This window comes from Eufriesea mexicana, unplaced genomic scaffold (genome assembly GCF_001483705.2).
Source record: "Eufriesea mexicana isolate 0111107269 unplaced genomic scaffold, ASM148370v2 scaffold1837, whole genome shotgun sequence".
Classification (NCBI taxonomy): domain Eukaryota; kingdom Metazoa; phylum Arthropoda; class Insecta; order Hymenoptera; family Apidae; genus Eufriesea; species Eufriesea mexicana.
Window position 1 is genome coordinate 861,319 of NW_016909955.1, and position 12,756 is coordinate 874,074.

A 12,756-nucleotide genomic window follows, 5' to 3' on the forward strand; every position below is an offset into this window, starting at 1 on the left:
GAAAGAAAAATTCGTGGAAAACGTAAAACGACGCCGGAGAGGGGAATAGTGAAAAAGATCTCTTGTATGAGTTGTGTAGTGTGTATAGTGGCTGAATCACTGGAACACGTATGAGTCGATTGTTGAGCATAAAATATTATGTAACATTTGAAGAGGAAAACAAGTAACGCCGGATGGATCGATGATGATAATATTATATATTGTTGTTAGATTATGTATAATATATATATACACATAAACATTGATATAAAAATAAAGTAACCTAGATATTAAGCGACCACTAATTCACACGAACATAGACACCGGTACACGCGCACACGCACACGTACACACACGTATGCACGTGAAGGTTAACCCTTTATTTCGCGAATCGGACGACAAGAGGCTCGTTTCTAAATCATTTTTCTACCATTTCGAGACAAACGTCGGCATTTCATTCGCCCTGAGTAACGATCCAACTTTTTAGTTGCCGATCGAGATATCTTCGGCGGAAGTCGAGGTACACCGGAAACACCCGAAGACGATCGATGCGTGAGTACGCGAAATTAGAATAGCTAAAACGTTTGCCCGTGCGAAATAAAAGGTTAATGCAGGTGCGAATACGGATCACAGACACACACACACACGCGACACGACACGATACGACACGACAAGACACACGATTTCGTAGCTGTACCCGTGAGCATCCCCCGTCAAACCCACCCCTGAGCATGGTCTCGGCTCTTGGTTACGCGTAAAAAATGCATATAGTCCTACTTTCTCTATTCGTCCCTCCTCTTGACTCTTGAGACGATAAAACGAGGAAATGAAAGAAGGGAAAGGGAAGAGAAGAAGAGAAGGAGCGAAGAGAAGACAGGAAACGCGAGTCGAGGCTTCTCCAGGTCGCGTTTCCTGCCGATCTTCCCTCGATCTGGGAGGGGGGAAAATTTCAAGCATCAAGCAGGAGGCAATAGTCACGAATCAGAGTCTAAAGCTGGATCGAAACTATAACGAAGCGGGGATAAAATCAAAAAGAATAAAAAGAGAAGGATAATCGAGCTTTCCTCTTCCTACGTTGTACGAGAGATTCACGGCGTTTCTTTTGGCTTTCACGGCGGGAGAGATGGAACACAAAATGCGAGAGAAAAAACAAGGGTTAACGAAAACAAAAAATGAAAAAAAAGAAAAAAAAAATATGATAAAGCATGAAGACGATTTTTAGGGGCGCGCCTCAACGTTATAGCTCTTAATACGATAGTAATATTACGAGTAATAAACAAAAGTGAATTAACCAGAATATGCGTTTATGTTATTTAGTTCTAAAAAAAATGAAAAAAATGTAATAAAAGTCAATCGTGTTACCAACTGGATAGTCTGTTTATTTATCACTCTCCCTCCATCGACATCATCGTCGTCATCCTCCACTGTACCTTAAACTGCAAATTTACGCGATGACGCGTTGGAATTTCGATAATCTAACCGATGCATTCCGCTGTGCGTGCAATTCGCGCTACCCTCGATTTTTTCACAACCCGTGGCGATTTCGAAACGGCTGCAATGCCTCGTGCTACTTGTCAATCGACTCGACGTCGCGTCGCTTATTTTTCAAACAATCGTTCTTCAGTACGAATAAAAACGTTCCGCGGAACAGGACTTTCGATATTTCACCCGCTGCGAAATGGAAAGTTTCTCGCGTCGATTCGAGAACAAGTGAATCGATCGACAGAATGAAGCGTTACGAGCACAGCCTTTTCTTTTTATTCGTCCTACATGGCCTCGCGACTCGTTCTTTCGCCGAACGGATAACGTTGAACGTGAACCTGAAGAAGCCGATCGCGGTGACCGATGAGAAGTTTCTCAGTCTTACCATTGATCCGGTAACCCTATTGGCCGGAAATGCGCTCAGGTACGTACGGTGAATATCTAACATACTCGTATCAGCTTTCCCCGCTGGCCAATCTCGTTTCGCGATAAATACGGTTATCCCCCTTCGTGACTGAGTTTCGAAGATTTTGGAAAAGCTGCGTCGAATACGAATCCCGGCCATCCCGGTCGAGGGACGCTTTTCCCGCTCGATGATTCCCGTACAACAACGACGGGATCGCCAAGAAAGGGAAGCACTGTGAAGCAATTTGAGGTCAATTTAAAAGCAATCAATAGAATGCAAGGCTTCGATGGCTGATAGAAAAAAGAAGGAAAAAATATCCTCGGAATGACTCGACGCGTATAACCTTTGAACGAAACGCGATCCAATCTAGCTTCAGCGAAATGAAACGTGTACGTGTTTTAATTTAAATTTCCGACCCCTAACGCCTCCTCTCGCCGCGGCTACTGCTATCGATCGTCGAGAGAAATCAATCGAAATGACACGGAATCTGCGTAAAAATCTCTTAGAATCTCGCAGAGACACGCCGAATCGCGTGGCATAATTGCGGGTTTAACGTAACGAATCGTGGTTGTTGGCATTTCAGCAAGGATTTCGAGAGAAGCGTAAACCTGGCGAAAGCCATGGCTCCCGCGTATATACGACTCGGAGGACCACGGACTACCCCTGGCTACTTGACCGATCAGGATTCTCGGGGCACCGAAGAGAAGAGGGAAAGCTTGCTGTCCGGTGAGCTCGACAATCCTCTCTTTTAATTCGAAACGCGTTATTTTAATCGAGGAACGGGACGCATAAATTACGTGACCCTGTTGGCCCGTTGCTGGTAGATCCACCTTCGATATATTCTGCCAACTTGACCGCGACACAGTCGATCTCTAGGCCATTATCACGGTTAATTTAGGCAGTAATGCAACGGATGGCGGCCTACAAAGGATCTACATGCATCCGTTCACTCCAAAGTTGCATTAACGGCGAAACGCCTACCACACATCTTCCTCGGCCAATTTCGCAGCCGATGCAGCACCGTGGTCAGCCAGTTGCAGAAACTGCCTGAATTAACCTAAACAATGCTTCATGCACCAGTGCACGTCCATACACGATGCAGACACGAGGTGTCTCGCGAAGAGAAACGAGAAGGTTTATGTACCATAGCTATACACACTCGCCATCAACGTTCTATCTCGAGAGCTGGCTGTAGACACCTATTTCGTTCGCGGATGTACCTCGCGTTACTTCAGCTACTCCCGCTGATTACGTACAAACCTTACACGTCTGGTCCAAGGTGCAAACGCTATGCTCCTAACGAGCTTAGTAATTTAACATTCGGCGCGTTTTCCGTACGACGTAATCCGATACTCGCGTTACCAAATTCCTCCCTGCTTTCTGCCCCACGTCGAATCCGTTTGCATGCCCGTTGCTCTGTCCAGTCTTTCGCGAAACGACCGGACCAGGTTACTCGAAGGGACGGTCGTAACCGAGAAATGCAGGGATTGCCTAGGAACCTGCGAAGCTAGGCTCTCGTCGCGTTGCCAGCTAGCATTATGTTCTATCAATGACGTTTCCTGATCGTAGAGTCCGATTGGGTCCTGACCCATCAATGGGCAGAAAAGGCAGGGTTGGATGTGATAGCTTGCATCTCGCCAGACAATCGACAAAGGAAGTTTGAGCAGTCTGAAGATGCGACGGAGATAATTTCTTTCAGCGATCACATGGGCTTTAACGCGAATTGGCAGCTGGGATATGGTAAATTAATTCGACCCTCGAAATATTTGCGCAACTGTCGGAACGGGGAGATCTACTTTAAGCTTAATTTTCTAGAGTGCCAAACTAAATGCAATCTATCAGCCGGTGATTTAGCGAAGCAAACGCTGCATCTGCGAAAAGTATTGAACGAATTTCCTAGATACTCGAGCAGCATCATTACCGGGCCCGATGTCTTAATTTATAACAGCGAGAAGCAACGAAAGTACCTTCGAGATTACTTCGCTACCGCTGCGCCTGCGCTTTCAGCGATCACGTGGCATCCGTAAATTTCTTATCGTTATAAATTTGTTAAAGAGCGGTATAAATCGTTCCGCGTAAAAATAGAAAGTAGGTGATACCGTTCGAAAATCATTCCAGCAACTTTGCCAGCGTTACCTTGGACGATGGAGGAGCTTTCATTCACCGTGATAATTTGCAAGAGGATAAAGAAGAATTGGTGAAAGTCATAGGTCGATTCGTAGGGGACCAACCGCTATGGATCGGTAAGAAACTTTGGACGAACAGTTGCAGAATCGTTGTAGATCGTTTATAGAATCGTTAATTATTCTCGTTTCGATCGAAGCCGAGTCTAGGCCAGAAGAGTGCAAGAATTTGTTCATCGGGGCACTTGTTCTGACGAGGAGACTAGGGAACGCGGCGAGGGCAAACGTAAAAGTAGTCATGAGGCAGCCAACGAATCTAGCTTGGCCAACTCCGGTAAGTTGCTCGAGGAAATTACGAACTTGCTGGCTGAAAACCGACGAGGATGGATACGTTATTTCATGCGCAGGATTACTGGGTGTCTCTGTTGCACAAAACTCTCGTTGGGCGAGAAGTATTCGACTCAAGGAGCGAAATTAGCAACGAGAAGCACGTCTACCTTTATTGCCATTGCGCGAAGGCTTCGAGCAGACACGAGAAGGGATCGATCGTGATATTTGGGATGAACTTGAGCCCCGAAGATGCGACGATTAATTTGAAAACACCCAACATCACCACGGCTCACGAGTATATTCTCTCGCCTGGTTTCGATGCCCCCAACAGAATGTTTGCCGAGTAAGTATCGTCATTCTGCGAAAACGAGGCACGTTTCGAGATCCCTTTTATTCCTAGGACTGCTTTCTTCAACGATAAATTGTTGACTTTGATCAACGACACGATTCCCGATATCTACCCAGAGGTTTTGACCGACGCGAATGGTCTAGATCTTCGTCTGCGGTCTGGTGACATTGGATTTTGGGTTATCCCCGGCGCAAAAGTAATAAAACGCGTTTCTATCCTCTGATCCCTACGCATGCCTGAAAGAAATTGATTTCGCCATTCTTTTAGATAAATTCTTGCATGAAAAGCGACGGTGCGTCGAAGGAGAGAACGTCTTCGAGAATACGAGTTCGACGAAACCTCGAAGAAGACGTAAAAGTACACGTTGCGCGCCGATCTGCGCAGGATCATGCAAGCGCAAAAGACAGCAGAAGGAGGCAGAGAAGTCTCGGGTTGATAGAGAGAGAGCTGAAAAAAATGAAGAAATTCGTGAGGAAGCAATTGGACGATTACGAGAGTAGATCGTTGCTGAGCATCCGAGGTTTATCCAGCTCGGAAGATGCAAATACCAAAGACTCGACGCGACCACGGGACGACTTGCAAAATAGATTACAAGAATTCAAGGGTCGTCTCACGCGGTTCGCAAATTCAGCGGGGTCGAATGGCGAGTCTCGGTGGAGAAAATCGATCAGCGAACTCGCCGCTAATGTGGTACCATTGGTACTGAAGGTACAGACTGATCTAGAAACCGTGAAGGAGGAAAGCAATTACGAGAACAGAATGAAATCGTCTAGCAGCGTAAAAGAGACTCTGAAGACTCTCTACGAACTCTTGGTCCATACGAAGTTAAACGAATCGATCGACTCTAAAGAGGACGAGGTGAATCAGGAATCGAAAAGGACCAGGAGAGATCTGCTCGGCGAGATCGGGCAGCCTTTGAACTTGGAAAGGGAAAGTCTTTCGAGAAAAGCATCCGAGAACGGCAACGTCAAAGGGGGTAGAGGCGGTCGAAAGATTAAATGGTGGGAGAACATTAGGAAAAAGATGCAACCGACAGTCGTAGAATTGGATAGCACGGAGACCGGTGGAAACGTGTTTAACGTAGACTCTACGGAGGATTTTCCAAAAGGCGACGTATTTTTCGTTGCCTTGGATCCTCCGCGAAGCAGAGACTACGAGTACACGGAGGACATGGATCCGAGAGATCCAAGGCTCGATGGAAGCGCTCGAATGCAGCCCTCGGGAATAGACTACGTTAACGCTGATAACGTATGGGCTGGCGATGAAAATGACTACCCTTTCTACGAGCCTATAGAATACGTTGGAAATTCGGGATCGTTGAATAATCGAATGAAGCTAAATTCGGAAAGCCCTGGTAGGCGATGGGAAGCGAAAACCTATGGATCTCGGAAAAATGATAGATTCGGCAATGAAAAGGAATTTAAGATCGCGGGGATTCGAACGGACGCAAAGCCCGAAATCCAGGATGATAAGAGTAGCTCGAGAAGATTGGATGGTTATTACGAGTCTAGTAGTTTTCTAAAAAATCATAGACCTACGTACAGAACGTTCATGCCTGACGAATCCGTTGCCAGATCTGGCTTATCTAGGCAACCGCCGTCTGAAAGGATAAATTATGATAATTGGAAAGCTTCTGGTTATGGTCTAAGTTCCCCTTTGAAAGGATTGGATTTCTCGATCGGAACTGATTATCATGAGAGTAGAAGACCTAAAAGAAGGAATACAGACCTGCACGCTATACTTGATCAAGAAATGATCAACGAAGACGATGCGAATTCAAAGGACTGCAATTGCAGAGTTATTCGACAGTCGAAAAGCTGCGACTGTCGATCGAAGAGGGACGCTATTGAATCCATGGAATCCCGGGCAGACACGGGCATCGTTCCCAATGAGCAAGTGATAGCGGACCTGAATAAAGATATAGTTCGTTCGAATTTACGCGACGATACAGACGTAGAAATATTTGCAGAGCTGAAAGACTCGCCCACGGAGAAACTAGAGCTGCAATCTCGATCTTCGAACCCGAAAATTATACAGACTGCGGGAGCGCCTTTGGGAACTCGGACGAATTCGGAAGATCTTGGAAAGGATCCACGGGAAATGAAAAGAGCGGAAAAACGTTTCGAGTCCAATATTCCTACTTTGGAAAGTAGATCGGATTACCAATCCAAGGTGCAGCCAACAAATCTACCGACAACTTTAAATTCAGGAGCACCCGCAAACTCGGGCCAAACCTCGATGACATCGATTAAACGCGCTGAAAATAATTTCTTTCGTGGCGAATCCGGCAGGGAAGAGGAGAAAGGGATAACGAGCAGTACGCAGCATACTTGGACTAATCGAGAAAATTCTACACCCTTCGTCAGTGAGAGGGTTGCAGATGAAAATGGAGAGGCTGAGGAAGCCGAGGAAGCCGAGGAAGCCGAGGCTTCGAGGACCGAAAGTTCAAGCACGACAGTTAAGACGGCCACTTTATCAGCGGGAACTATCAGGAAAGAATTCGAAAACAATTACGATAACGCTGCAACAGTGAGCTCGAAACGGGAGACCAAAGTCGAACAAGTTTCCCATAAAAGACCTGTAGAAACTAAAGTCGCGAAGTCTGCTCAGTCATCGGCCGCTCGTAAACGAAGCAAGAACCGAATGCACGTTGCTAAACCTCAGGATCCTGAAATATTGAAACGACTAAGAACTCTGACAGCGTTGAAAGACCTGCTCCGCAAATACAGCGAATCGCACAGAGCGGCGACCGCGTCGAAGTTGAAAGTAGCGAACAAGGCGGAGGAATATCGGAAGAATCGGGCGGAACAGGTGAAAAAATTGCAAGACAAATTACAACATAAAAGAGAAACGTTGTTGCAGGAATCCGAGAAAAATATTCGCGACATGGTCGACGAGGAAACCAACACGGAGAAAAGGAATCTGAAAAGGAGAGAAGCATGGGAGGCGATCAAAGAGAGCGAAGATTTCCGAGATATGCTTAATCGGGAGGAGCTAGCTTACATACTGATGTATAAGCCGTCCAGGTTTGACGAGAAAATCGAGGTCGATACGAGCGACGAGATGACGGAGAGTGTGCAAGTACCGATAACTGAAATCGTCAGGGCGAAGAATGTCAGGGAGAGAGTTTTCAATCCTAAAGTTCAAAAGAATCATCGCGATACGACGATTATAGAACACCCCGATCCTAACAGGTTGAGAGAAAAGATTATACAATTGACCAACTTGTACCAGGATCAGGCGTCGAGAAGATCCAACGACAAGAGGAGAGACAGGACCTACTTCGCACTGGTGGAAGACGTGGAAAGGCCACGGATATTCTATTATGAACAGAGCCCGGGAGACGAACCGAGGAGGAATATGCGGGTAACTAACTTGTTTATCGTTTTCTTTCATTGAAACTCTTCTATTCGCCTTTTCATTTAATTAATTCGCTCAACAGGCAGCTTCGCCACGCTCACTTTTCCACCATACCGAGTACACGTACAATCAACTTCGACAGAAGCCTTACCACGGAAGTCTTAAAGCCGCTCAATATTCCAGCGAAGAAGATCAGGAAGAATCAGATGAACTCCCCGAGGGCAAAGAAATATACATAATCGATCCTTCCGAGTACAAAGGAGGGGATCCTCATTTGCGATTGTACAGAGGGCCGACGAGATCGGGAATTAATGGAAAAATCGCTTCGAGGAATACGTACGAAGCGATTTGGGAGCCCGTCTCGTACAGGCCTTACAAAATTCGCGAAACGTCGCAGCAGAAACGCGAAGGCAAAGTTCTCAGCCAAGATTCCATAGGTCTGTCGAAAAACACCGGCAAGCTGTTAAAGATTCTGGTCGACAATCTCGATTCTCATACCGCCGAGGAACTTTTGAAGAAATTAACGGGGCACAGCGTGGCGAGCAACAAGAAACAAAATTTATTGCGTTCGATTGGCGAGGCAGCGAAAGAGCCGGAAGAAGATGAGCCGGAAGTTAGTCAAGACGAAGAACTCGAGGAAACTTCTGGAAGCAAGGAAGATCCTGACAAGAGCGAATCCTCCGATACACGAGGGACCAGGGAACAAAGGGAAAGTTATCGAGACGCCACGACAGAGGAAGAAACACAAACCGAGGAAGATAATATTTCCGAAGCGCTGATTCCTCGAGAAAATACCACGAATAATGCTAATCCGAAGGGAGATTCGGAAGAAGTAGAAGCGGAGCACGTTCGAAAACGGGAAGACACGAGTGCCGAATCGAAAGAGGAATACCTAGGGTCTCCGCCTTCGTCCTTCGTACCGAAACCACCGAGCATAATCGAGAAAACAGAACTGAACAATTACTTACGTTTAAAGCAAAGTCCAAAAGCGATTTCCAGCCAAAGTCCATCCGAACTTCTTAAACCGTACGACGAGACTCCGGCAAGTTTAAAGGAGCAGGATCATTCGAAGAGCAGAAGCGAGTACAGTGCCGAGACGTTTAATCCGAAATTTCTAATTCCATCGACGTCGATGTCGTCTGGTTCCTTTGCTTCCGAGGATACCGTCGGATACTCGTCGATCCAAGCGAATCCACACGCAAAGGATCCCCATAAAAAACCAGCCGAAAACTACCGGGACGCGTTGAACTCTGCGGAAGAAGAAGGATCGAAATCGAAGAAAAACGAGGAACCCTCGGACGACGTTTCGTCTGATCATAGAGACGAGAGCGTATCCAACACGCGAGAACTTTATAACACGGATGAAGAAAAGGGTGAAAGGAGCAAACGAAGTAACAAGAACGCGAATTTGGAAGTATTGCCCTTTAATGAACCTGAAACAATGATGACGTTACCATGGGCAAGAAGATCTAGCAGTAGACTTCGGAGGGATGCAGAGGAAATCGGCGAATATGGTAACGCGAACGAGGTAAAATTTAAACCCTAGAAGCTATGATCTTGCTTCGTTTCCTTTATTCAAATTGTTGGGAATTTCGTGGGGGAAATAGCCAAACGCACAGGGAAACAACTGTATTCAGTTGTATAGTATTCTCATTTGTAAGAGGTTTATTATACGATATATAATTAAAACGTATGAGTCCTATTTTTTCTTTTTTAATTTCAATGCCGCTATGGGTAACAATCTATAAATAGCCGTTTTGATTTCTAACTGAAGACTGTGGAGTTCTGAAAGACGCCAGGCCCTTTTAAGCCCTCAAAACCGACCCCTTGAAGTCCAAAGGTCGGTAATGCCCTGCAACCTTCGACAGACATGTCGTCATCGTTGCATGGGCGTAGCTGACTTCCAACACAAATTCATTTAAAGTTCGAATGTCTTTTTCCTTTTTCAAGCTGCAGCCCTCGGACATGCAACATCTAGAGGAACCTTCGAGCCCAAAAGTTCCGGTATTTAGCGAGATGGACGACGTGGAAGAATCGCTGATTCGAAAGATATCTCGTGAAAAATTCACGACGAAAGAGAATATAGGGAAAAGTGAGAAAGGCGAAGATGGATTATCGTCTCTTCTGGAGAGGAACATACCAAAGTTAGGAAACGTTGTGCTCGACAGTTTAGGAAAAGCTGAGAATTTTAGCGAGTCGGTGGTGCAATTAATAGGAAACATAGACGAGAACTATAACAAGACGCTGGCAGAGAATGAAGGAAGAAATTTCACTGATACTTCGACTACATCGATAAGTCCAACTCGAAACATCTTTTGCAACGCGATAATGAACGTGAAAAAGCTTTTTATGTTATTTAGTGGCATCACGAATCTCCTTCGAGGATAATAAGATAGCATTTAATATCCTTTATCGTTAAACCGGGAAATTTCTAAAATGTACTTCAATTTTCTACAAGTAAAATTTTTATAATATTTTAATAGAACTTTTGTATTTTTTAACCGAATAAAAGCCGTTATAAAATGCGTGTAATTCGATTTCAGTGAATATGGAAATCAATCATCCTTTTTAGATTTAAATGCAAATTGCATCGATGCTCACAATCTATCTGTGCAAAAATGCGTTGCCAAATATAATATACATGCACAGAGGGTGTGTGTAATCTTGTTTCCATTAAGCGTCATTTATTGATGTTCCACATCAAGTAAGGTATACAACATGTTACCCGTACACATTGCAACACGCAATTATCTGACACCACAAATTTTCCAACGCGAAAACATCAAAACACGTATGCAACTTTGACGAATATATGCATCGAACGGCAAATGGTACAGTTGCCCATCGATTTCGGTACAGTTCACATCGGGCTAAGGAAAATAGTTAAACGTGCGCAACGATCTCCCATGATCACGAGTGATTTTCGTCATGATCGTCATGTACCGTCCGATTGTTACGTGTTCCTTGCTTTTTACCCTCATCGCGACCACGTGCCCGAAAAGCATCAAGATTGGAACCGATGAAGACGTCGAGAGCCTTGGCACCGACAGGTAACTTCGCTTCTTAAACCCGTGAAACGATCTACTATATAACTCGAATTACCACGAACAGCCCCGGGACTCTGCGGATTTTATTCCCGAAGAAAATCTCGCTATTGTAATAGTAACGAACCATACGTATTCTCCTGTGAATGCGACTATCATATTTACGAAAGATAATTCAACAAATTCTCCCCAGAATATATTTCAGCACCCCATACTGCAGGATTTGCTACTCCCTCATAAATTCTCCTTATCCTGTACCATTTATCTAGCTTTCCGCCGAGTACATCGGAACATTCTTTCGATTTTTCAAACCATCTCCTCCTTGGACGAATTCCGGATTACGGGTCAGTCTGCTGGATCGCAAATGCGAAAGTATGTTAGTCGCCCAAGAGCAACGCTGGCGCAACTGTTAGCGTCAGCGACGCTTAAATTACATTTCGCCGACCCGCTTGCCCAGATAAAATTTCGAATTCGCAAGGAAACATCGAATGAACGTAATTCACAGCCACGTATGGATCGTGCAATAAATCGGGCAATATCCTAACGTTACCGAAAATACCGGACAGCCTTCGCGATATGTCTACTCGTTAAGCAATATTTTAAATGCGATTACTCACCAACAGCTGACTCCGTCGAACGGTCGTGTTTGCTTGAATAACACTGGTCGTTTCACTTTACACTACAAAATTATACTACGCGTAGACCTTACACGTGCTCGAGCCAAACTGAACTAGTCGACGCGATGGTAGCTTGTTATCCTTAAGTCGACTTTCCGTTTCGACGCGCCGCTCGTCGTGTTGTTGAGGCAGGAGGTCGAGGCACTGCGATGGGAACGGGAATACCTGGAACAAGGAAACAGCGAAACCGTGAGATTGTTGACATTCGAGCAAATGGTTATAATCGCGACACCTTTCGTTTCCGTTATACTCTACGTCCTTAACATAATCGGTGTGTGCGTGCACGTGTACGCGCAGTATTTACCTTCCCGCTAGCGTTTGTCGGTAGCCCACCTCCCTCGTCCCAACTGTATCGTGTACTATCTAACCGTATATACGTAACAGTGAATTCTATAAAGCATACATGCAGTACATATGTGTGTAAAGTACATATGTATGTGAAACCACTAGCTAAATCTAAGAATTAACAGCTGACCGTCTAAGCTAAATTTCTTTTTCCCAGGACCGTCGCTGCTTCCTCCGATCCCCCGTCCTTTCACGATGAATGCGAACCCGAGTCGAAAGCCAATGCTAAAAGGAGTTTGCTAGTCCTGGTGCCAACGACCGCGGAGGAAGAGGATGCAGAAGTGAAAAGTCAAAAAATGAAACGATGCAGGGCGTCGTTTCAGTCGGAGACAGTTGGCGCGCCAAAAGCCATTGAAAAAGATCAAACCACGTTGAACTCGAAGAATGCAGGAACCCTTGGTAATAGCGAAAGACATGCTGAATATTTCGTCGGTCGAAAGCCGAACATACAACTGGTTTCCTTAAAAAAGCCTGGGACAAAACACAAACTAGTTGCAAAAACCATGGAAGAAGCAAAGAATGCAACTTTCCTCGACGAAGATCTAATAAACTCGCTTCGAAGGCAATTGGCATCCCATGATCCTACCGTTGGCGCAGTTCATGAAAACTTAACAAAGGCAAATGTATACGAGGATGGTAAATTCGTTTGCTATTGTAGGGA

At 45.3% G+C, this 12,756-nt stretch overlaps 2 protein-coding genes across 2 annotated transcripts in view; both read left to right on the top strand.

Annotated features, from left to right (window-relative positions):
- The first annotated feature begins 1,706 nt into the window (after positions 1–1,706).
- On the top strand, positions 1,707–10,417 carry LOC108549255 (uncharacterized). Its single transcript, XM_017902550.1, has 11 exons — positions 1,707–1,885; positions 2,451–2,593; positions 3,437–3,607; positions 3,683–3,890; positions 3,986–4,110; positions 4,191–4,324; positions 4,398–4,663; positions 4,721–4,865; positions 4,937–8,035; positions 8,112–9,557; positions 9,980–10,417. Exons 1-11 carry the CDS (start codon positions 1,707–1,709, stop codon positions 10,415–10,417), a joined length of 6,354 nt encoding a protein of 2,117 aa, XP_017758039.1.
- Positions 10,418–10,966: 549 nt separating this feature from the next.
- The window catches only part of LOC108549256 (uncharacterized), a 5,577-nt gene continuing 3,787 nt past the window's right edge, over positions 10,967–12,756 (top strand). The window contains exons 1-2 of the mRNA XM_017902551.1: positions 10,967–11,079; positions 12,253–12,750. Coding sequence (XP_017758040.1) covers positions 10,967–11,079; positions 12,253–12,750 — 611 coding nt within the window. The remainder of the gene's footprint in view (positions 11,080–12,252; positions 12,751–12,756) is intronic.